The 20,967-nt window shown below is 35.4% G+C and overlaps 4 protein-coding genes, 1 long non-coding RNA gene and 1 pseudogene across 15 annotated transcripts; 2 read left to right on the top strand and 4 right to left on the bottom strand.

Moving 5' to 3' along the window:
* Positions 1-103: 103 nt before the first annotated feature.
* LOC104709856 (uncharacterized) lies at positions 104-1,498 on the bottom strand. 3 transcript variants are annotated; one of them, XR_015564347.1, is made up of 3 exons: positions 1,070-1,498; positions 658-899; positions 104-578 (listed from the first exon to the last, which is right to left on the bottom strand). It is a non-coding gene; the product is annotated as an uncharacterized LOC104709856 (long non-coding RNA). The 3 variants fall into 3 exon arrangements; XR_015564349.1 differs by having other exon boundaries at positions 1,443-1,498; XR_015564348.1 differs by having other exon boundaries at positions 1,342-1,481.
* Positions 1,499-1,750: 252 nt separating this feature from the next.
* LOC104708138 (histone-lysine N-methyltransferase ATXR5) lies at positions 1,751-4,092 on the bottom strand. 4 transcript variants are annotated; one of them, XM_010424639.3, is made up of 6 exons: positions 3,483-4,092; positions 3,254-3,334; positions 2,753-2,985; positions 2,552-2,652; positions 2,241-2,453; positions 1,751-2,143 (listed from the first exon to the last, which is right to left on the bottom strand). In XM_010424639.3, exons 1-6 carry the CDS (start codon positions 3,844-3,846, stop codon positions 1,984-1,986), a joined length of 1,152 nt encoding a protein of 383 aa, XP_010422941.1. In that variant the 5' UTR covers positions 3,847-4,092; the 3' UTR covers positions 1,751-1,983. The 4 variants fall into 4 exon arrangements, with proteins under 4 accessions (XP_010422941.1, XP_010422942.1, XP_087318912.1 ...); XM_010424640.3 differs by having other exon boundaries at positions 2,753-2,982; positions 3,483-4,085; XM_087462786.1 differs by having other exon boundaries at positions 3,490-3,971.
* A 1,917-nt stretch (positions 4,093-6,009) lies between these two features.
* Positions 6,010-7,738, bottom strand: LOC104708137 (U-box domain-containing protein 28-like). Its single transcript, XM_010424638.3, has one exon. The coding sequence runs from the start codon at positions 7,461-7,463 to the stop codon at positions 6,219-6,221; it is 1,245 nt and encodes a 414-aa protein (XP_010422940.2). The 5' UTR covers positions 7,464-7,738; the 3' UTR covers positions 6,010-6,218.
* A 2,874-nt stretch (positions 7,739-10,612) lies between these two features.
* On the top strand, positions 10,613-11,297 carry LOC104708136 (protein IDA-LIKE 3 pseudogene; annotated as a pseudogene). Its single transcript, XR_015564346.1, has one exon. The product of XR_015564346.1 is annotated as a protein IDA-LIKE 3 pseudogene (transcript).
* Positions 11,298-14,746: 3,449 nt separating this feature from the next.
* On the top strand, positions 14,747-17,393 carry LOC104708135 (actin-7). 2 transcript variants are annotated; one of them, XM_010424636.3, is made up of 5 exons: positions 14,747-15,058; positions 15,680-15,745; positions 15,845-16,238; positions 16,328-16,941; positions 17,032-17,393. In XM_010424636.3, exons 2-5 carry the CDS (start codon positions 15,686-15,688, stop codon positions 17,095-17,097), a joined length of 1,134 nt encoding a protein of 377 aa, XP_010422938.1. In that variant the 5' UTR covers positions 14,747-15,058; positions 15,680-15,685; the 3' UTR covers positions 17,098-17,393. The 2 variants fall into 2 exon arrangements, with proteins under 2 accessions (XP_010422938.1, XP_087318911.1); XM_087462785.1 differs by having other exon boundaries at positions 14,813-15,058; positions 16,328-17,393.
* Positions 17,394-18,757: 1,364 nt separating this feature from the next.
* Positions 18,758-20,490, bottom strand: LOC104708133 (fibrillin-5, chloroplastic). 4 transcript variants are annotated; one of them, XM_010424634.3, is made up of 5 exons: positions 19,791-20,490; positions 19,626-19,724; positions 19,486-19,530; positions 19,321-19,394; positions 18,758-19,235 (listed from the first exon to the last, which is right to left on the bottom strand). In XM_010424634.3, exons 1-5 carry the CDS (start codon positions 20,301-20,303, stop codon positions 19,163-19,165), a joined length of 804 nt encoding a protein of 267 aa, XP_010422936.1. In that variant the 5' UTR covers positions 20,304-20,490; the 3' UTR covers positions 18,758-19,162. The 4 variants fall into 4 exon arrangements, 2 of the variants coding, with proteins under 2 accessions (XP_010422936.1, XP_010422937.1); XM_010424635.3 differs by having other exon boundaries at positions 19,321-19,377; positions 19,791-20,463; XR_015564343.1 differs by lacking the exon at positions 19,626-19,724 and having other exon boundaries at positions 19,486-19,591; positions 19,791-20,463.
* Positions 20,491-20,967: the final 477 nt, after the last annotated feature.

Here is a 20,967-nt window from a genome sequence, read left to right as displayed (position 1 = left end):
TTACACTACTTAATTTGATCTCTCATAGCACAATATGAATTTCTAAGAAGCAACAATAAAAGAAAAGAAACTAGTTTTACTTGGTATAGGCCATTGGAGGAGCTATGAGAGATCCAAGTGCAATTAACTTGATGAAGTAAGAATCCAAGAGTAAACATAATAATATGAAATCACTACACTACTAAACAACTATCACAGTGAATACAATAACTCATGAATCAAAAATTTGCTATAAAAAGAGTATCCTTTTTTCACAGAACAGACAACACAATCTGGTGAAATTGAGTTCTGTGGGAAATCAAACCAAATCAATACAATCACTTTCTCTTAAATACCCAGAGGAGTGAGAGAGCGTTTAGTATCCGGAGAGATCATGCATGCGATTCTTCTTCTTCTGTTGCAGGATTCAGCGTCGTTATCTCGAAAACATACAGACAACACAATCTCTCCCGATACTAAACGCTCTCTCACTCCTCTGGGTATTTTGGGACTCCTCAGCTTTCTTCTCCCCAAAGTTGAGCTTCCTTTTTGTACATGCCTCCTCCATTAGATCCATCTTGTTCAGTTTTAAAAGCGACCTGATTCATCATCAAAAGTCTAAGAAATCAATATCTTTATCCGGTTCATCTGTTTCAAAGCCAGAAAAGCAAATCTTACTCGAAGAAGCCAAGAAGTCTCTGGCTTGTGGAGGTTGAAGCATCTCCTTGCCAATTTGCATCATGATGTTCACACTAAAGTTCATCTTTCCTTTGTGAGTGAAGCAAAGCAACTCATTTCTTCCCAAGGCATTGTCCCTCACAAACTTCTCCCATCCGGACTTCTCCATGAAGTAGAATCTTCATCGTACCCTGGAGCTCATCGTCAGGGAGGCTTCTCGCAAACTCGTGAGGAATTGCTCTCTTTTGGTTACACAAACAAGATGAAAGATATTAATTAGGTTACATGTTTGTAATCGAAACCAACAAAAAAAAAAAAAAAAAAAATGCTAGACAAGAATGTGTTTCTTCAAGATGAAAAAAATCAGTGAGCTTTCCCATCAAGAATTTGAGTCAAAAGTTTCAAACCTCACCATGAAATAAGACCCATCATCACACACATTTGAAACTACAAACAGAACAAGAAATTAATAAAGAACAGAGAACAGATCTAATAAACAAAGATGAATATAAAGTATAGATCTTCGCATTCAGACAGAAATTTCCTAAAGAACAGAGAAAACCAAATAATTTTAAGACCCATAAAGACAGTTCCTTTAAGAAATTTCCTAAAGAACAGAGAAAACAAAATAATATTAAGACCCATAAAGACAGTTCCTTTAATTTTAAGACCGCTAAAATGCACCTATCAAGATTCAAATTTGTATTCTTAGGTGAGAGAGCTTGAATGGCGACATTTAATATTTCAAAGGCATTACGAAGAAAAGGAGTGAGAGAGAAAAATACGAAGAAAAGGAGTGAGAGAGAGACAAGAGCAAGTTGAAGGAGCAAAGCTGGTAGCTTTCTCACCTACAAGCTTTGCTCCTTCAACTTGCTCTTCTCTCTCTCCCCCCCTCTCTCTCTCACTTGTAATGTCTCTCTCTCCCTCTGACTTGTAATGTCAAAGTAAATAAAAGCTGTTCTCTCAACTCTGAACAGCTTTACTTATTGATGGGCTGGGCTTTGGACCCATAAGTATGTATACATACACAGTTTTTGATAGGTTTATAAGGAGAAAGTACAAAAATAATAAACTTGTTTAGGTTGGGATTTCATTTGATACAAAAACAAAAGTTCTGCCATTAACATTTTTGCCACATTTAATCTCTGTAATGCCGATCCAAAATCCAATTATTCTACCGCTAATTCGTAATTAACAAATGCTGCAACCTTTTCAAAGGCCATAATAATTCAGCTCTACATTTTCTTCTAACTGACCTGTAAAATGACAACAAAAAGAACATCTGATCTAGAGAGACTCTGTAGAACTGTTAGAGGTGGAGAGAGATCAGAGGAAGTGATGAGTAGGATACTCATGTTCATAACCATTGTAGTCATAATAGAGCCTTTCCCCTTGCGAGATATCGCGTGTAGCCACTAGAAGAACCCGACATTCTCCTTTTATGCTGTACCTCACGCATTTGCAGTTCTGCTTCTTCTTAGCAACCCTGCAGCAACAAAACAGTGATGTGATCATTATTCAATGGTATAAACTTTTGCGGGAAAGAACAAACAAGTTAAAAATGTTTTGAAAATGTTGCTTACGGATTGTGATTGTTGATGCCATTAATGAAGCGAGATATGTTTCCATACTTGTCGGGACATATAACAAGAGTTTTCGATGGATCTTCTGATAAAAGGAGAGTCATGATGCTGTCACAATCGTCTTTTTCTCGGTTTTTCAAGTAATCAACATCTCCTGTATATTCCGCTATGAATGTTAAGTCTTTAATAGGACCATCTGCTTCAACAGTGTAACTGTATAGACAGGAAAAAAAAAAGGACCATGTTTATAACTCCACTTTGTGATTAAAGGAAGACTGATCTAATGATTCGAGAGAGAGAGAGAGAGATACCCTTCAAGCGGATCAAATACCACAACGAGAGGAGGGCATTCTCCACGTCTGCACATAGCTTGACATTGTTCCAATGTCTCTAAATCTTCTTTTGACAGCACCTATGGAACATAAAAAAAAACCGAGAAATACAAATCAAGGAAGTTATTAAAATAAGAAAGTTAACGATAAAGGTGCTGAAAGATTTGTATTGTTCTTTACCTGCATCCCACCTTTCTCGAACTTGGATTGATTTGCAGACCGAGGAGCCATACCGGGAACATAATTTAAGCCGTCGATGTATTTGATACCCAATGCGGTTAATGCAGTAGCAAGTGTGCCCATTTGTGTAAGCCTCCGTTCAGGATCATCTGATGGAACCAAAGGTAACAGTTTTCTCCTTCTCTTCTTCACTGTCAAAGAGCAAGATCTTCTCCGAGGCTTTCTAGTCTCTTCTTCAAAAACAATAAATGAAGCAATGCTTAATCTCAAACACTTGCTATTCTCGGTTAATATGTAAGTTTCTCAACAATGCTCATTAACCAACCCCACATGAAGTGTGCAAGAGATTAATAATACTAATTTGTAGTACATAACTAGCAAAAATTTAGCTATTTTCATATTCATTAAACTGCTAATCTAAGTAAAAACATCTCTTCAGATTCATAAAGTCGAGAACTTTATGATCATATCAAGAAACCTACCAAAAAAAAAAAATCGTACCTTGACTCGATTCTGATTTGTCTGTTTGATCAGTTTGCTTCTCAATCCGGAAGAAGTGCAAGATCTTCTTCTGAGATAACCCTAAACATTTTCACCCGGACAACACAAAAAAAAAATCCCAAATTTTTGAAAAAAAAAACAAAGAGAGCATTAGAAAAATTAGGAATTTGTTGAAGACAAAGAATTTAAAAAAAGGAAAAAGAAAGAAAAAAAAAAAAAAAATCCCTACTTCTTACAGGTCGTTGGTCGGAACAATCGACACAAAGCCAAGGTCCAATGGGGACACGAACAACGATCGGTCTAAGGCATTTCATATGGAACCCTTTATCGCATTTATCGCAGAGGAGAAGCTCATCGTCTCCTTCCCCAGAACCACATTTCTCACAGGCCACATCACCGTAGCTATCTTCTTCTTCTTCTTCATCTTCTTCTTGTACAACCACACGGACAGATTTCGCCATTATCTCAGCCATTGATTTCATCTTCCTCGGTGGTGGAGATTCGGAGGAAGGGCGTCTCGCTGGAGCTTTCGTTCGTCGCCTAGATGATGAGCAAGGAGACGCCGCTGGGGAGGAAGCGTTCCACGTGGCCATGACTGGGATGGGATGCTCACGATGAAGAGTCGCGCCGGAGGAGAACGGGGAGAAAACGATTTCGATTGGTTGGAGCTAACGTGCACCGCCGCGTGTGCGCACGAAAACTGATGTGCGCATCACCTGGAGTGTGATTTGGGATTCTTCTTTCTTTTAAGACTCTTCTTAATCGGCTCTTCTTCTTTTTTTTTGTTTTTTTTTTAACCTTTGACAAATTCAAAATTACTGGTAAGGCTTTTGGTACCTGCTTCTTCTCTTCTGTCTTAAATAAAAGGTTAAAAACTTAATACATTGTATGAGACCAGATTTACAACCATTAAAATCCTTTTAATTGTTTGAAAATTTCTTTACTAAATCTTACTTATCTATTTTGTTAGGGATTGGTAAAAAATTTAATAATAACTGATATGCAAATGATACTAGTAATATATTTCCAAGTTAGATACAAATTCATAAAAGGAGACAAATCTCCTTTAATGAAAAAAAAATATATGTTGGTGCCTTGGTGGGCTAATTTATCCAGCCCAATGCTGTCTCTTCAACAGGACGTTGATTGCAACAACTCCTTAAAGAACCAACTGATGGATATCGAATGCCTTAGAACGAGGCATCTAAGAGCATATTGACTTTGCATAACGATGTCTTTGATCAACGACAATATGAAACTAAACTATATGGGACTTTGCTTTCCTACGTTGTTTTCACAAGTAACAGTAACACAGTTGTCAAGCTTACATTATGAACAAGGGTTTTTATCGGAGATTTGCCTAGAGAGGGGAATTTGGCCTTCCTGTGATGAAGAGTCTCTTCCTTTATACAGTTTGGTTTGCATACAACGATGCTTAAAATTTCATATTATGTAGTTTTCCGTGTGCTCGAGATATTATACATACAACATAGTTACATTGATATGATCATCCATTGTGGGCAGGACCTCAAGATTTTTGTCACCCAAATTAAAAGAGAATCACGATTCACATTGATAATCATGCTCGTGCGTCTGCTCTGACGGTCAACTTTTTAAGTCTTGTTGGTGCTAAGGTTGATGATGACAAGAAATTGCAAGTCGCCGAAGACCTCTTTAATTTTCCAAAACCTTCCTCAAAATGTCAAATCCACTTCTTGTAATCTTTTAAATCCTGTTTATTTTGACTGCTTAATCAATCAAATTTAGTTTGTATTGACTAAGGTATATTGAATGATTTATTATTTATATGATTTTTGCAAGTCCAAACATAAAATTCTGGTTAAGTATCAACATTGCAATTATTAAATACACCACTTGCAAAACAGAACAATTGCAAAACTAATTATGAAAGCCGAAGCTCGAGATTAGAATCAATCTCTTTGACTTTCCATGACTCTATTTGCCCAAAGTGTCCATGGACAAAACTCAAAAGTCTATTTTAATTATATATGTACATGTGAAACAAATAATCAAACAGATTTTGTACCAAAAAATAACAGCCACATTAAATCAACATTTGAAAATATATAGATATACCATAAGCCAAATACTTAGACCCTCCGCATCTACAACTTTTACGAAATTAAATGTTAAACTAAAACGAGATTTAGTTTTTTCTTTTCAAAGCCACATAAAATTGTAAAATGTCATTAATTAACTTAATAATTAATGTTAGTTTAAAATAAATTAAACAAGCTCATTAATGGAATTGTACCAAACTCCATATCTTATGAGGTAAAATAGAAGAAATAAAAGCACAAATTTTTAATGAACAATTAAAAAAGAAAACATCTTGTGATTTTGAACCACAATGTTGAGATATACTTTATGATGAGAGTAATGTCATGTGGATAATGTGTTCATAATCGTATTAGAGCTTTTTGATATTAATATGTAGATTGTGTCTATGTAAACAATAATCCGTTAAGACTTTTGAAAAATAATTGATTAACATTTTGTATTTTGGATTCCTGTTCAGCCGGAAGACCAAAAAGATGACCTAAAGATAAACCGTGACCTCTATAATCCTCATTACTTGAGAGTTGAGAATACCGTAACCACTCTGATCTTCGTTACTTGAGAGTCGAGAGTAAGTCTTGATAATATAAATATTGTTTTAAGTCATATTATTCTAAAAAATGAAATAAATAAAATAGGATTATTAAGTCAAATCATAATCATGAAATCGGAAAAACAATATAAACTGACCCCACTTAAAACCATTCCATTTTAGAACATACAACATTTTGAATTGTGTGTTCGTCACTATGACAACAAATCTTATGAGATTGAATCTCATTCGGGTACAGTTCAGCTTTCAAAAACTATTCTTTCGTGTAAGTTGAATATATTTTTTACCAACAAATAATCCCTAAAAAAATTTATATGGAGAAAAAAAAATCAATCAAAACGGCATAATATGTGTCGTTTTGGTTTCGTATACCGAAAGACAAGATCTGGAATTCACCTTAAACACCTTAAGAAGATCCGTTAGCATATGCCTAACGGTAAGTGAGCAATTGCTCTGTAAAAGTAAAAGTATCTTCGTAACGCCGTTAGTTCTAATAACGGCATCTTGCGCCGTCTTTTCCTTAAAAAGATAACAGACGCTCCACAAAACCGTAACGGCGTGATCAGTCGCCGCCGTGGACACTTTCATCAGCCTCTTCACCACCGTCTCCACGCACACGCCATCACAAATCTCCGATCGACCTTCTTTACAAGACGAGATAGTTTCGAGAAGCTTTAGGCATTTCTCCGTCGCTGAAACGCTCGTCGTTGGATCCGTTAACAAACTCGTGAGCTTCGTGACTAGCTTCCTCTTTCCGATTAACGCGAGTTTCACGCGTTTTGAAGACGCGATCGCGATTAATAACGATAAGCTCGCTTCGATTAAGGTTGGATCAGAGTTTGAGCTTATCGAGTTCATAATCTCGGTGATGATTTCGTCTCTCTCGGCGATTAAGAGCTTTGATTCGGCGTCGACGGCGATAAACTCAAGCACGGCGGAGCAATCGATCTTCAGTTTTGGATCCGCGTTTTTAATTAATAGAGATAAAGACGTCAAACAATCTCTACCGTTGGTTAAGATCAGATTCGATAACCGTCTCCGGTTTAAGATTTTACGACGGATCATGCTCAGAATCTTCACCGCCTCTACGACGAGTAGTAATTTGGAGTCGGAGAAGTTTGTGGAATCTAATTGGCTAATGACATCCACAAGCATCTCTACGAAACCATCTTTTCCGGCGAGGAACTCTCTGTTCTCGTCAGAATCACTAGCGAATCGGAGGATCATTGACAACAACGCGTCGTGATCACTATCTCCGACTCGATCAATTGCATCGTTAATTTCGTCTCTCGTCGGAGTATGGGATTCCGGAGATTGAGAACCGGTATAACGGTGGTTGGAGTCGGACCAGAGATCGATGAGACGGTGGAGAGTTAGGTTAGGTACGAAGTCTCTGTTTTGAAGAATCTGCATCGTGGCGGGACAAGTGTTGTTGCCACCATCGAGCCAACGCTGGATACTAACTCGGTCGTAGGTAACGCCGGTGGAGAGACTCACGGGAGATTTCATAACGTCAAGTGAGATTGGACATTGGAAGAAACAAGGGACGGTGGTGATGTAAAGATCATCGCTCCTCATATTTTTTTTTGTTTCGGGCTTGCTCCGGCGAAAGAGTTTCAGAGAGAATAAAGAACAAATCTTTGATTTTGAGTTTGAGACAGAGAGAGACACAGAGTCGTGTGACTCGTGTGGGTTTGGTTTTAAGAAGATGAGATATGACTTATGAGAGAGTGAGTCAAACTATGCTGACGTCAAAATTCACTTTTTGAACTACTACTTGATAATACTATTTTATTTTTATCAATCTTATTCTTATCACAATTTTTTAAAATTTATTAGTGGTTTTCCTATTTTCCAAATTTATTAATCAACTTTTACAACGTTGGAATATACATTATCATAATTTTGGAATATAGTTTTTAGTGTAGGGAAATGTAAAAATATCCACCAAGTTTTAAAGATATATTCCTGAATCAAAAATAAAATACTTTTGTGACATCTTTATAAGTTTTTATTTGAAAAGAAATGTAAGAAAAGCCATGAAATAAAATACTTTTCCGTGTTTCCTTGTCACACGCTTTTGGTCAAAGAGTTGAGTCTGAGGTTTTGTCTTTCGGCGCGCGTAGGAAGACTAGAATTTGTATTGGGGGCAGGGCCCGTTTCAACCCCATGGCAGAGTAGGCAAATGTCATGGGTCCATCTCAAATATTAAAAAAAAAATTTTAAGCAAAAGAATGCAATTTTTTCAAAAAAAAATTTATTAAAGGTTTTTAGGTTTTTTAAAAATTTAACAAAGATCTCATATTTGTTTAAGACATGGCTGATTGGGGTACATCTCAGCCGTTGATAATAGTAGCCAGACGGTGTAGATTTGCGTAAATGCTTCCCACCTAAATATATCACGCAAGTATCCCACTTGTCCCTTTTTAAAATTGCACCGCCTGAGGAAACTCGGGAACCTTTTGATTTCGTCAGATCTGTGTGTTCCTCTCGTAAATTAAATACTCGTATTGTTGTCTCTTAAAGAATTGTTGTTGTATTCATGTCTTTTGTAAATTAAAATTTATAAAAGAAATGCGTTTTATGGAGTTGAACTATTGACCGGACAGATTCTATGGACTTTAAAGCAACTTTTGTTGCTTCCTTTTCCTTTTTCAAAGTCCACTTAAAAATAAAGTCTTCATCGATTACCTCGGAAGTTAGAGCCAAGATGAATGTGAGTATGTGACATTCCAAGCTCGTATTGTCTAGTAGTATTATGTGGACAAAACTAGAAACAAATGATGTTGGCCATACATAAAATCACTTTTCACGATATGAAAGGTGTAGTTCCATTTTACTACGAGCTTCCATAGTTACCTTATATGGGCCTCTTCAAAAACAAACTTCCGTTCGTTCAAATACATATTCAATATAATAATTTTGCCAATAGAGGCCCATTAAATTTACGTTTTTCGTGTTCAAATATGCCATCATAAATAGATTTAGAAAGTTTGATAAACAAAAAAAAAAAGATTTAGAAAAAGAATAAAATCTTGAACACAACAGTTGTTATTTTTAACCACCTTTCGGTTTAATTAAAAAAGGACTTCAACGAGAACGTATGAAGCAATGATCGGTAAATTGCACGAACGTTGCTTCGGTTTGTAATAGTGGATGTCAACAGTGTTGTTGATACAGTAATAATTAGGAATTTTAGGAACTAGGACAAGCTTTATAGATCTTATTGACTGTTGTTCTGACATAACTACTATTGTGCCTTTAATGTATGTGTTCGGTTTCCTACTTTCCTTCGTTTTTTTTTGTTGTTGTTGACACTATTCGGTTTCCTTCGTTCTTCTGACATATTTGTACGTACGAAAGGTTAGTATCGTCATTATTTATCTGCATTCAACATTTATGATAAAACATAACTGAATGATACAACTTATTAAGTTGCCTATAAATCCTATAACGAAAAGGTACTAACATTAGTATACCAAAAAATAACATGATTTTCGTAATCCTAAAAGTAGACGTTTAGCCGATGAAGTCTCACACTATCATAATATATAGTCAAACCATAATAAACATTGACAATAGTACGCGGGAATCGTACAATGATAATATTTTAGGGGATACTTGTTTAATACCTTAATTATAGTATTTAGTATTTACAATGAAAATTTAAAAGGTTAGAATACACTATAATATAGTCAATTTGATGTGAAATTATTATTATTATTTTGTCGTCAAGCTATATGAACAGAAAATTTTGACATAACATGAAATGAAAAGGCTCTACCTTGACCCACCACTAATTATTTTCTTTCATATTCTTCTCTTTGTCCCCTCTTTCTAAATCACTAGAAGATGAATTGATAGTATTTCTTATAGAAAAAAATGAAAATGTATTTATATAAGAAATTAGAAATCTTGATAATTAATTAGTTACAACTTACATGTAATCTTAGTGAGATTTTATTGTGTTGTAGTATAAGTTCAATCCACATAATACATATTATTTCAAAACAAAATTAGAAATATAAGGAAATGTGATATTACTAACATGTGAACCTAATTAAAGACAGCTATAAAGGAGTCTTCCTCCATATTTTCTGTCTCGTGGGTCATATAAAGAGGGAGCTATAAAGAGACGTTATTGGTTTTGCACCACAACATTTTTTTTACTCTTTCCCTGAGATAACTTGTTCACATATATTTAGCTTTTTTTTCTTTTTTTTTTTTTGGGCAAACATTCACATATATTTTAGCTCTAATTCAAATGTAGGTACTTTTGTGGTAAAAAGTAAAAACGTCTGTGCTTCCAAAGGAGATAATTCGGAGGTGTCCGATTTAAACGTTGCTCGAGGAGAAATAAAATACTCTTCATCTTCGTAAAAAAAAAAAACGGAACCAATCACACGGCTTCATAGAACATATAACATTAAATTTTCCGTGACAACATCCCTAAACATATAGTATAGATATTAATATAACGACGTAAAATCCATGATATAGTTAGATACTTGGATTAATTAGGTACTGTGGTTTCCTTAACAAAAAAAAAACATATGAATAAGACCATAAATAAGTAATAAATAAATAAAAACACGATGAGAACCACAAGTCAACATCTTTCCAATCACAATCGCTCTCTCTTGATGTGCCCATATTTCTTGCTGTCAGCAATTCAAAACCTTCTCTTTTTCATTCCATCACACCCATCAGCAAAATCTACCCTTTTAAATATTAAATACTTCCACCCAAAACTCCCTCAAAACATAATTCATTTCCCTCCTTCCCTCTATTTTTTCCCTCTCCAATCTTTCACCAATGTCTTCTCGATACTGCAGATCAAGAACATATCATCAACTCAGAAGAACAATCCCTATTCTTGTACTTCTTCTTGTCCTTTTGAGTTGCTGCAATGGAGCAAGAACCACGAACGTGTTCTACACGAGCTCGCCACCCAAAGAAAAGGACGCCGTCGTTTCGCCACCTCATCAAGCTCATCGTCAAGTACAAGATCACAAAAGTGGACAGTTCTTGGGGTCCTTGCCACGTCAGTTTCCGGTTCCAGCTTCTGGTCCTTCCAGAAAACATAACGAGATCGGTTTGAGTAGTACTACGACGACTCGGTCCTCTCCTTGAAGTTCAAAGGTTTGGTTAATGAATCATCCTTTTTACTTTTGTAAGTTTATGTGGTTTAAATTTTTGCCCCTTTTGATTTTGGTTTAGACTGATGTAAATAGATTTCAGTTTCATTTATTTATGGGCAATGCTGTGGATAGATCAGTTTTTTTTTTTTTTTTTTTATATCGGAACTTGTTAGATCCATTTAAATGTATTGCACGTACGTATAAGTGTAAAAAGCGAGGAAAGAAAGCTCCTTTTGCAATCAAACAATTATTATTAACTCCTTTTGATTTTCCCAGTAAGGAAAGTTCGGTGGTATCTAAATTTTATATACGACATGTTTATCATATTCTAATCGTGGATTAATCATACCGGGGATAATTATTAAGATACTGTATACAAGTCGCCGATCCGTTTGGTATAAAATTTATTGATATAAGCTTAGTTACTTTATATTCACTTTTCTTCTTATGAGTTATAAAAATAACAAACGGAAGCTATAACACTGGCTTGAGTTGATGTTTTACTAAGATGTATTAATTCGACCATGGCATAAAGAAAAAATATCAAAAGTATTGAGCATATTAAAATATGATATATATCTTGAAATGCAAAATTTCCCAAAATATAATGGACTTAAATTTGACTAATACAGATAATGTGTGTTCGTGCGTAGAAAAATTGTCATTTCTCAAAAATACGAAGCAATGAAAGGTATATATGTTCTTAGCTAAAACGTGTGATTAAGATTGGACGTATATACATAATTGATTACTTTGGATGTATCTTTTTGTTTAATTTTCTTCAATAATGTCACTGAGTAGTCCAGTCGTTGTGAATACGATTGACCAACGGCTGCAGATAATTGGAGGATTTGATGTGATCTCTCCTACGAGTTTCAGAAGTTCATTGAACGTTTCTTTGGGGTTAGTGAACTAGTGTCATTAATAGTACTTTTTTATACAAAAATATCAATTATATTCCCCTGATTCTCATTCAAACTTTGAATAACTTTATCGGAATTCCATGTGATGAAATATACTTTACATGAACAATAGGGTCCCTTGACTCTCTTGTCTCGATTACAACTTTAGTTTACGTCATTTAAAAATATAATCAGGCGTGAGCTATAGAGATAAGCTAGTTAGAAATGTAAAGCAAGGAGTTCCCATAAAAGGGGAAAGCAATAGAACCTAAAAATTCCCAAAATGGGTTGTATTGTATATATTCAATATGTGTAAACTCACGTACTGTATGCATAATCTATAACGTCTCTGATTATTCAAGTATAGTTCTACGTCCTAACAGCAATAGTTTTTATTAGCTAGCAACGTTTGAATTGTTGTTAACTTACTAAATAAAACATCTTAATTAATTGATCAGCCCACTGATAAATCGAATTGAAAGTACTTCCACATCTATTTATATTAAAAGATTTCATGACACCGGTTTTAATAACAACTTACTACTATTATTCAATTTTGACGTCTTGTTACAATGATTTTAGATTCTGAAGATTTGGTCACCGCTGCAATGCTTTAGTTTGTAATAGTAATCATGCATGCGTGTGAGATTTAATAAATTAATAATAAGCCAAAGTGGCTGAAAACGTTGTGACAAAAAATGCTAGAGTGTATTATATGGATTTAGGATGGATACATTTATATGCGGGCATGTGATGTGTCCAAATGCGTACGTGTGCACTTGTGTCCACGCGCACGTACACGTGCGGTGTACCCCGCATTGATAGGGCGAGTCTCGATTATTTCCATTTACATATATCTTTCGTTAGTTGACCATATGTATCCAAATGCACGCGACATACATATTCGCACGAAAGACTCAAATAATTTGTTTAATGATATATTGATATAACATTATTGATCATACGATATTTATTTATAACCCATTGAACTATATATCAAGTATAGTGAATTCTCATGTTCGATAACATGCACTTCTTCGGGGTCTGGTTTTTATTTGATTTATAACTTATGTGGTCAAAATAGAACACAACATTGAATAGGATATGATAAAAGACTATTCAAATTGATTTTTTAAAGCGTATTTGATTCGAACTTTGATCATGCATACAAAAAGATTTGTACATATCCTGACGAGTTATATCATTAAAACTCCTCTAACAAGTGACAACCTCCACGAATGAAGGACATAACTAAAAATCACCTTTAAACACACAAACACAACAAACGAACCGCGATCAAATAAACACGCGTGTTTCAAAAATTGTTTGCAGACTCAACACATACTCTCTAAAAGAGTTCACAAGTCTCTTCATAAGAAGAAGGCGAGGAATGAAGCTGTTTCATCAATTGATGGACTCTTTATGAAAACTGCCCAGGCCCAGCACTGTGAACGAGTAGAAGTGATGGATTAACCAGTAGACAAAAACACTTGGTAAATTTTCTTATAACTTGTAAAGTTTATAAATTTCAAACAAGACCAAACCGATAATTTGTAAAGATAATTGGATCATTGGGTCTTGGAGTTCGTAGATGGGCCCAAATTGGTACATCTTTAGGGCCAACTATATAATATTGATCTTCTTATAGTCCGTTATATTCTGGCCGTTTAAACTTTTGGCCAATGGCCACCAATGGAAAAATTGGAAATCGAGTCATCTTGGAATTTCCACCATCGAAAAGAAAATTCTGATAGGCATAACCGATGGTTTGTGTGTATACGGTAAGAAAATTCAAAATTTGGCAATCAGTGTAAAGTGGAAATGGTGGCTCAACATATCTTTCCTTGGAATACAACTTACAAATGATGACTGATTTGGCTTCCCTTTGAATTTACCTTTTACCACTCTCTCTCTCTCTTTTTCTGGTGATGTTATTTGACAAAAAAAAAAAAAAATCAAGAAAATAAATGAGAATGATAAATATATAAAAAGTAGCCATATAACAAATTTGATTATTTAAGTTGCCAACCAAGCTAGACCACTTTCCAACTTTGTAAGAGAACTTGGCACATGCTTTCCAACATGGGATATGAAAACTTTATTTCAAAAAGATTAATTTTTAAAGCTTTTAATCATTCCAAAAGGTGATTAATATTTGAATTATTGCAAGTAACTTGTTTTGGACATATACCAAATTAATCTATAGTATCAATCGACAGAAGAACATGTCGTGAGACTATTAATGTTAAAATTTATGGCCAGTTAATATAATATACTGATACCATGTTTCTTGATAAATAATATTACAATGTCCACATATCATACTAGGGTTTCATTATAGACTACGCTCAAAGGGGAAACTTATGAAGCCTTTTGACTAATACAACAAGTCGCCTATCTTTGTGCTAAAAACGACTATACAAAGTTCCCTTCAATTTTCTTTTGTTGCAACAGTCTTCTTAACCCCGTCAAATGTTAAGTGTTTGAAGTTTGAAATCTGAAAGACGAAATCGTAATAAAAGAAGCATAATACTAATAAATAGAGAAGATAAATTAAAAATTCCATAGATTTTCAAAAACGGTCACGGGAGAAACCACAAGGGTCCGTTTGTCTGCAATAGTTTTATTTTATTTTTATTTATTTGTCTACTATTTTTAGTTTTTTTTTTGTTATTTCGAGAATAAAAGTTTGAACGCTGTCCGAACCACATGAGCCGAGCCGATATAACCCTAAGCCAAAGCCAACCTTAGCCGTGACTTGCGGGCTGATTCATTTGAACCCGAATGATAAATCAACGGCTAAGATCAATCGCAAAACAATCTAACGGCGGCGTAGAAGCGTCGGTGAGCTAAAAAAGAGTGTGAAAGCCAGGTCACCATAGCATTGTCTCTCCCAGATTTTTTTTAATTTTTTTTTCTGCGAAAATGATAAAGAAAAAAAAAAAAAAAAAAAGAGTGGAAAAAAAGGAGAAAAATCCTAGAGCTATATATTAGCACCCCATATACTCGTTTCACTTTCCCTTGAAGTGTTAGCTGCTGCCGCTATTGTGTGTTTTCCTTCATTTCTCTCTCTTTCTCTCTCTCGCTGCTTCTCGAATCTTCTGTATCATCCTTCTTCTTCTTCTTCAAGGTGAGTCCTAGATCCGCTCTCACTTGTTTCTCGCTACCGATTTTGCTAGATCTGTTAAGCATGCGTTGAGTTTTTATGAGAAATAGTTTGTTCTTATCTTTTGGTTGTTGTTCTGTGATTCGATCGGTGCTTGTTGGATCGATCTGAGTTTTTTTATTAGGTTTTATGTGTTAGATCTATATAGTTTGAGGATTCATCTCGCTTGGGTCCGATCTGTTGTTTTTGTTGTTGTTTTAATTTTGTTTCTTCAGTGAAGTGGAACTTGTTTTTTTAAAGTTCGAAATGATCTTCGTGGCTTTGTTTGTATCCTCGATTGATCTGTTTTTGATCTTCGATCTGTCATGCGTTGATGTTTACTAGTGATTTTTTCAAGTGTTTTGGCTTTGAGATCTGTGAATCTGTGGAGTTTGTAAACCCAGATTTTTCAACTTTATCTGACTTAGCTAAGCTATATTGCCTGATGTGATTAAAATCATCAGTAGGTTAAGCTATGATTGAATTTTGGTAACTGCAGCTAGTTGTGATCTGATTCGTTAGGCATGTATTCAGTGATGGTGTTAATCAGTGTTTTGTAGCATTTACTTGATGAGTTTCTCTAATTTATTTCGCTTGTTGCTACAGTGAGAGATGGCCGATGGTGAGGATATTCAGCCACTCGTCTGTGACAATGGAACTGGAATGGTGAAGGTGGGTTAGACTGTTTACTTAGCTTCAGTAATGTTTCTGCGTCCTTTGTTGTACATTTGTAGACCTCTGATCATGGTTTTTTTGTTTATATATGCACAGGCTGGTTTTGCTGGAGATGATGCCCCGAGAGCAGTGTTCCCAAGTATTGTTGGTCGTCCCAGGCACACTGGTGTCATGGTTGGTATGGGTCAGAAAGATGCCTACGTTGGTGATGAAGCTCAGTCCAAGAGAGGTATTCTTACCTTGAAGTATCCGATTGAACATGGTATTGTAAGCAACTGGGATGATATGGAAAAGATCTGGCATCACACTTTCTACAACGAGCTCCGTGTTGCCCCTGAGGAGCACCCGGTTCTTCTCACAGAGGCACCTCTTAACCCTAAAGCTAACAGGGAGAAGATGACTCAGATCATGTTTGAGACATTCAATGTCCCTGCCATGTATGTTGCTATTCAGGCCGTTCTTTCTCTCTACGCCAGTGGTCGTACAACCGGTTAGTTCTCAACTTTAGACATGCATCTGAGTAATGTTCTTTTTCTTACTTGTCTGTGCTTACAAATCGTTCTCTTTTTTTTGCAATAGGTATTGTGCTCGACTCTGGTGATGGTGTGTCTCACACTGTGCCAATCTACGAGGGGTATGCTCTTCCTCATGCTATCCTCCGTCTCGATCTTGCTGGTCGGGATCTCACAGATTCTCTCATGAAGATCCTCACTGAGAGAGGTTACATGTTCACCACAACCGCAGAGCGGGAAATTGTCCGTGACATAAAGGAGAAGCTTGCTTATGTGGCTCTTGACTACGAGCAAGAGCTTGAGACAGCCAAGAGCAGTTCTTCAGTTGAGAAGAACTACGAGCTACCTGATGGACAAGTCATCACCATTGGAGCTGAAAGATTCCGTTGTCCTGAGGTTCTATTCCAGCCATCGCTCATCGGAATGGAAGCTCCTGGAATCCACGAAACAACTTACAACTCAATCATGAAGTGTGATGTCGATATCAGGAAGGATCTCTATGGAAACATCGTTCTCAGTGGTGGTTCCACTATGTTCCCAGGTATCGCTGACCGTATGAGCAAAGAGATCACCGCACTTGCACCTAGCAGCATGAAGATCAAGGTTGTTGCACCACCCGAGAGAAAATACAGTGTCTGGATCGGAGGATCAATCCTTGCATCCCTCAGCACTTTCCAACAGGTAAAAAAACAAAACCGATTCTGCTTGTTTTTCAAAAACCTGAGGGTGAGAATGCTAACATTTTGTTTTGCTTGTGTGTGTGTGAATCAGATGTGGATTTCAAAGGGAGAGTACGATGAGTCGGGTCCATCAATTGTTCACAGGAAATGCTTCTAAGTTGTCTCCTCTCTCTTCTCTTCTCTTCTCTCTCTGGTTCGTGGTGGTGAGTTTGTTACAAATCTATATTCCCTAGTTGAGATGGGGAACTGAACTATCTGTTGTTATGTGGTTGTCTTTTTTTTCTTTTCTTCTTAATTCTCTTTAGAACCTTTTGAATGTCTCAACAAGTCTGTACTTTAGTTTTATCTCTGTTTTCCTATTCTATTTTTCTTTTAGGATGCTTGTGATGATTCTGGTTTTTTTGTCCTTTAAGCAAAAAAAAAATATCATATTATATTTTGTCCTTGGGTTCATTTTTTGGGTCTTTTTCAGTATAAATATTGTTGGGATGCTTTCAAGTTTCAATCTTTTATTTACGAGACGGTTTTTTCAAGTCTCAATGCAGTGATTATGTTAATGCTTGAGCCTATGAATTAGATAAGAAATAAACTTGGAAGGCTTATGTTTGATTCAGCAAAAATCGTGTGGTTAGGCCAATTGATGGGATAGAAGGAAAAATTAGAAAAGAATCTGACCTATTAAGGAAACAAGCAAGATCTGATTAGTTGGAAAACAAATGACCTAATGTAATGTAATTTACCTGAACGGACAAAGTAAGCAAAAACAAAAACTGTTGGTTGACAGAAAAAAATAGTGCGTCTGTTGGTTAAAAAGAAGGTTTCATTCCTTCGTTACCACTGGAAGCAAACCATTTTTGAAAGATTAGAATGGATTGAATGTGAAATATTCCATCTAAACCTCCCTTTTCAACTCCAAATGTTACGTTTTGGAGAGTAGCAATCATTTCCACGTTTTAATCCTTTTAGGTGGACATGTATATTATTGGTTACGCCTTCGGAAGTTTTTGGAAATTCGTTTCTTTCAAATCACCAAATGTCTAAACATCACAATCTGTTTTATCTTCCTAGCTAGTTAAAATTTTGTCCCCACAACTGGAAAGACGTGAAATGGTCGGTCCAGCCAAATCACCCCGAATACTTTATCGATACTTTTGAAAAAAAAAAATGATCCAATTGGACAACTCATAAACACTGAAATGCGTAGTTGCCGACTTTATTTGTATTCATTTTTTCAATTGTCTATTGAATCTTCCAAAGAATCTAATGTATTCTTTATCGACTGACTTTCGGTACAAAGAATTTGACAACTGAGAAAGGGTCCTAGTAGATTATTCAATATCCATCCAAATAGATGGTAGCTAAACATAAGAAAGATTTGACCAACCTAATTGAATTTCCCATTTTCGAATTATAAGTACTATATATTTGTTAGAAAGTCAAGCCAAAGCCGAAAATTTATTCCGGGACCTCCATTTTATATGTAGGTTTTTGAGGCCCCAGACATATTTGTCTTTGTTTGTAGTAGTGCTTAAATCATTTCATGTTTTAATTTCGAAAGTATAAGTAGGAGAGTTAGATACTTTTTTTCTCGTCTGAGGGCCGTGTATAGGCCCATACCAATATCAAGTAATACTGTAGTCTGAACGTGAAAGCTATTGTATGAGGAGATATTTGGTACCCAAAAAAAGAAAGGACCATTAGTTAGTGTATGAACCAAATCCCAAATTATAGGCCCATTTGTTACCATTGTCTTAATTCTTCTCAAACGAAAAAAAGCAAGTTGTTTTTTCCATGACTGTTTCAAACATAAACATAGATGAACAAGAAAAATCTCTAAAATCCATTAGAGTTATACATTATTATACAGTTATACACAAATGAGATCAAGCTAAATAGTAAGTTATATAGTATTATTGAACAATGACTGATGCCAATAATGAAATAAACTGTAACAAATATTCCCAAGACAAAAAAAAAGAAAAAAAAAAACTAATCTAGATTTGTGTGTTTCAAAAAAAATCCCACCAAAAAGAGAAAAAAGCCAAAGCACCCCTGCAACACTGCTAGAGGAAATACTGATGGCATAGATAACATAACATTAACCAAATCAAAGGAAAAAGGTTGAAAAAATTCTTGAGGAACAAGCAACTTCTTCTTATGGGAAACGGGATTTTGAAAAACGAATGTAAAACATTTTATTATTTTTGTATTTATTTAAGGGTTTACTCTGTTCTCTCTAAAACAAATACATTTCCTTTCCCATCTCTCCCTACTTGTATATCTTCATCTAAATATCTACAAAAATTCTCAGAATCAAGGAATCCATAATCATATAATAAATAAAACGATATTGTTACCTTTCAACCAAAAAAAAGGATACGAAATCTCAAATAATCCTTCAGGGTTGAAGATCCCCAAAAGAAGATCCATGTTTTTCCTGAAAATGTTCATCAACTGATTCCAGCAAGTCACAAATCAAGAAACTTCCCATAAATAGAAATTTGATTATGTAGGAGCAATAAAAAAAAAAAAAACACCCACACACCTGGTCTGGCTTGATCGTTGAGCTTTCATAAGTTATCTCAACACTCTACAACAAACAACCAAACGCAATTCCCATCAAAAACGTGATTTTTTTTTTTTCGAAGAATCTGAAACCAAAAACGCCAAAACTAATTACTATACCGTTTTGGATGAGATCTTGAAAGAAGCGACGATTCTAAACTCGCCGTCGAGTAGATTCAGTCCCCGGACATCAAATTTCAACACATGGACCGTTTTGCCCTTCGTTTATCCCAAAAAAATTCAGATGATTACACTTAGGAAAAAAAAACGTCATCAACTAAGTACCTGAGCAATGTCGATCTGTTGAAGAAGATCACCGAGAGAGACGAAATCTCGAAGACCCAATTTGGTTCTTTTAGAACCCAACACAGTGATTGTACTGTAAATGAGTCTCCAACAACCTCCGATCTTGTCTAGCTCTCCGGTCGGCTTTGGCGTCGGATTCCTACATTCAAGAAGCTTCACCAACCCTTCGACCTCTGCTTTGTTATCCGATTTAACTCCGAATATACCTCTGTTTATCCCTTTAAGAGCTTCGTAGAGCTCTTCTTTAATCTGTGAAACTGTTCTTACTTCTTCTTCTTCTTGTTGTTCGTTTGTGGAGGAACAAGAGCTGCTCTGTTCTGTGACTTTGCCGATGAACATGGGTCTGAGACGAATTGGGTTGTCACTAAAACTCATCGTTTTGCCATTGTGATTGCTGAAAGAAACTAACACCTTCGCGTTTGGTGTTCTTGTTGAGATTGCTCTTCCTGAGGCTGCTATTGATGTTGGTGGCTGGATAAGCTTACTCGACATTGCCAAGTTGTCACACCAGAATCTCTCTCGTGACTCGATAGGAGCTTAGGAAGAAGGTAAGTGATGATAATTGTTTGTACAATGATTTTGTGGGGAGGAGAATGCACTGTTTTTTTTTTATTATCTATCTTCATCTTTTTAGTAATCCTATCACCACCATACATACAACTATGCCATTACCAAATATAAAATTAAGCAAATCTCTCATTTCTATATACGAAAAAAAAAACAATTGTTTAAATTATCATATTGGTTTTATTTATTTACAATTTGTTTTGTCAAAAATTATTTTCTATTTGAATAAGAGAAGGTTTTCCCAATTTGTATTTATAATTTTTCAATTTTTTCTTCATAGTTTGGAGCTTTGCTTTCACTTGTTGGACAAGATTAGGCTAAATTAGGTTGTTTTTTTTATTTATTTATTCAGGAGCATTGCTTTTATTTTGTTGTACAATATTAGGTTAATTTAGGTGCCCACTAGACCTGATCGAATAAAGTTTCCTGTACCACTTGATACCCAGAAACTCGTTTCTCGATGTTGCCATCGTGGTATTGTACTATTAGTAGATTAGATTAATGTTTATGTAGTGTGTTTCTTGAGTTAACCAATAAACATCACCATCTTTTAAAAAATTGGTTTTATTAGGTCTGTCAAAAAACTAAA

Source organism: Camelina sativa, chromosome 8, assembly GCF_030686135.1.
Source record: "Camelina sativa cultivar CO46 ecotype springtype chromosome 8, ASM3068613v1".
In the NCBI taxonomy this organism is placed as follows: Eukaryota; Viridiplantae; Streptophyta; class Magnoliopsida; order Brassicales; family Brassicaceae; genus Camelina; species Camelina sativa.
The sequence above is the reverse complement of the archived record's forward strand: the minus strand, read 5'-3'. Positions and strand labels throughout refer to the sequence as shown.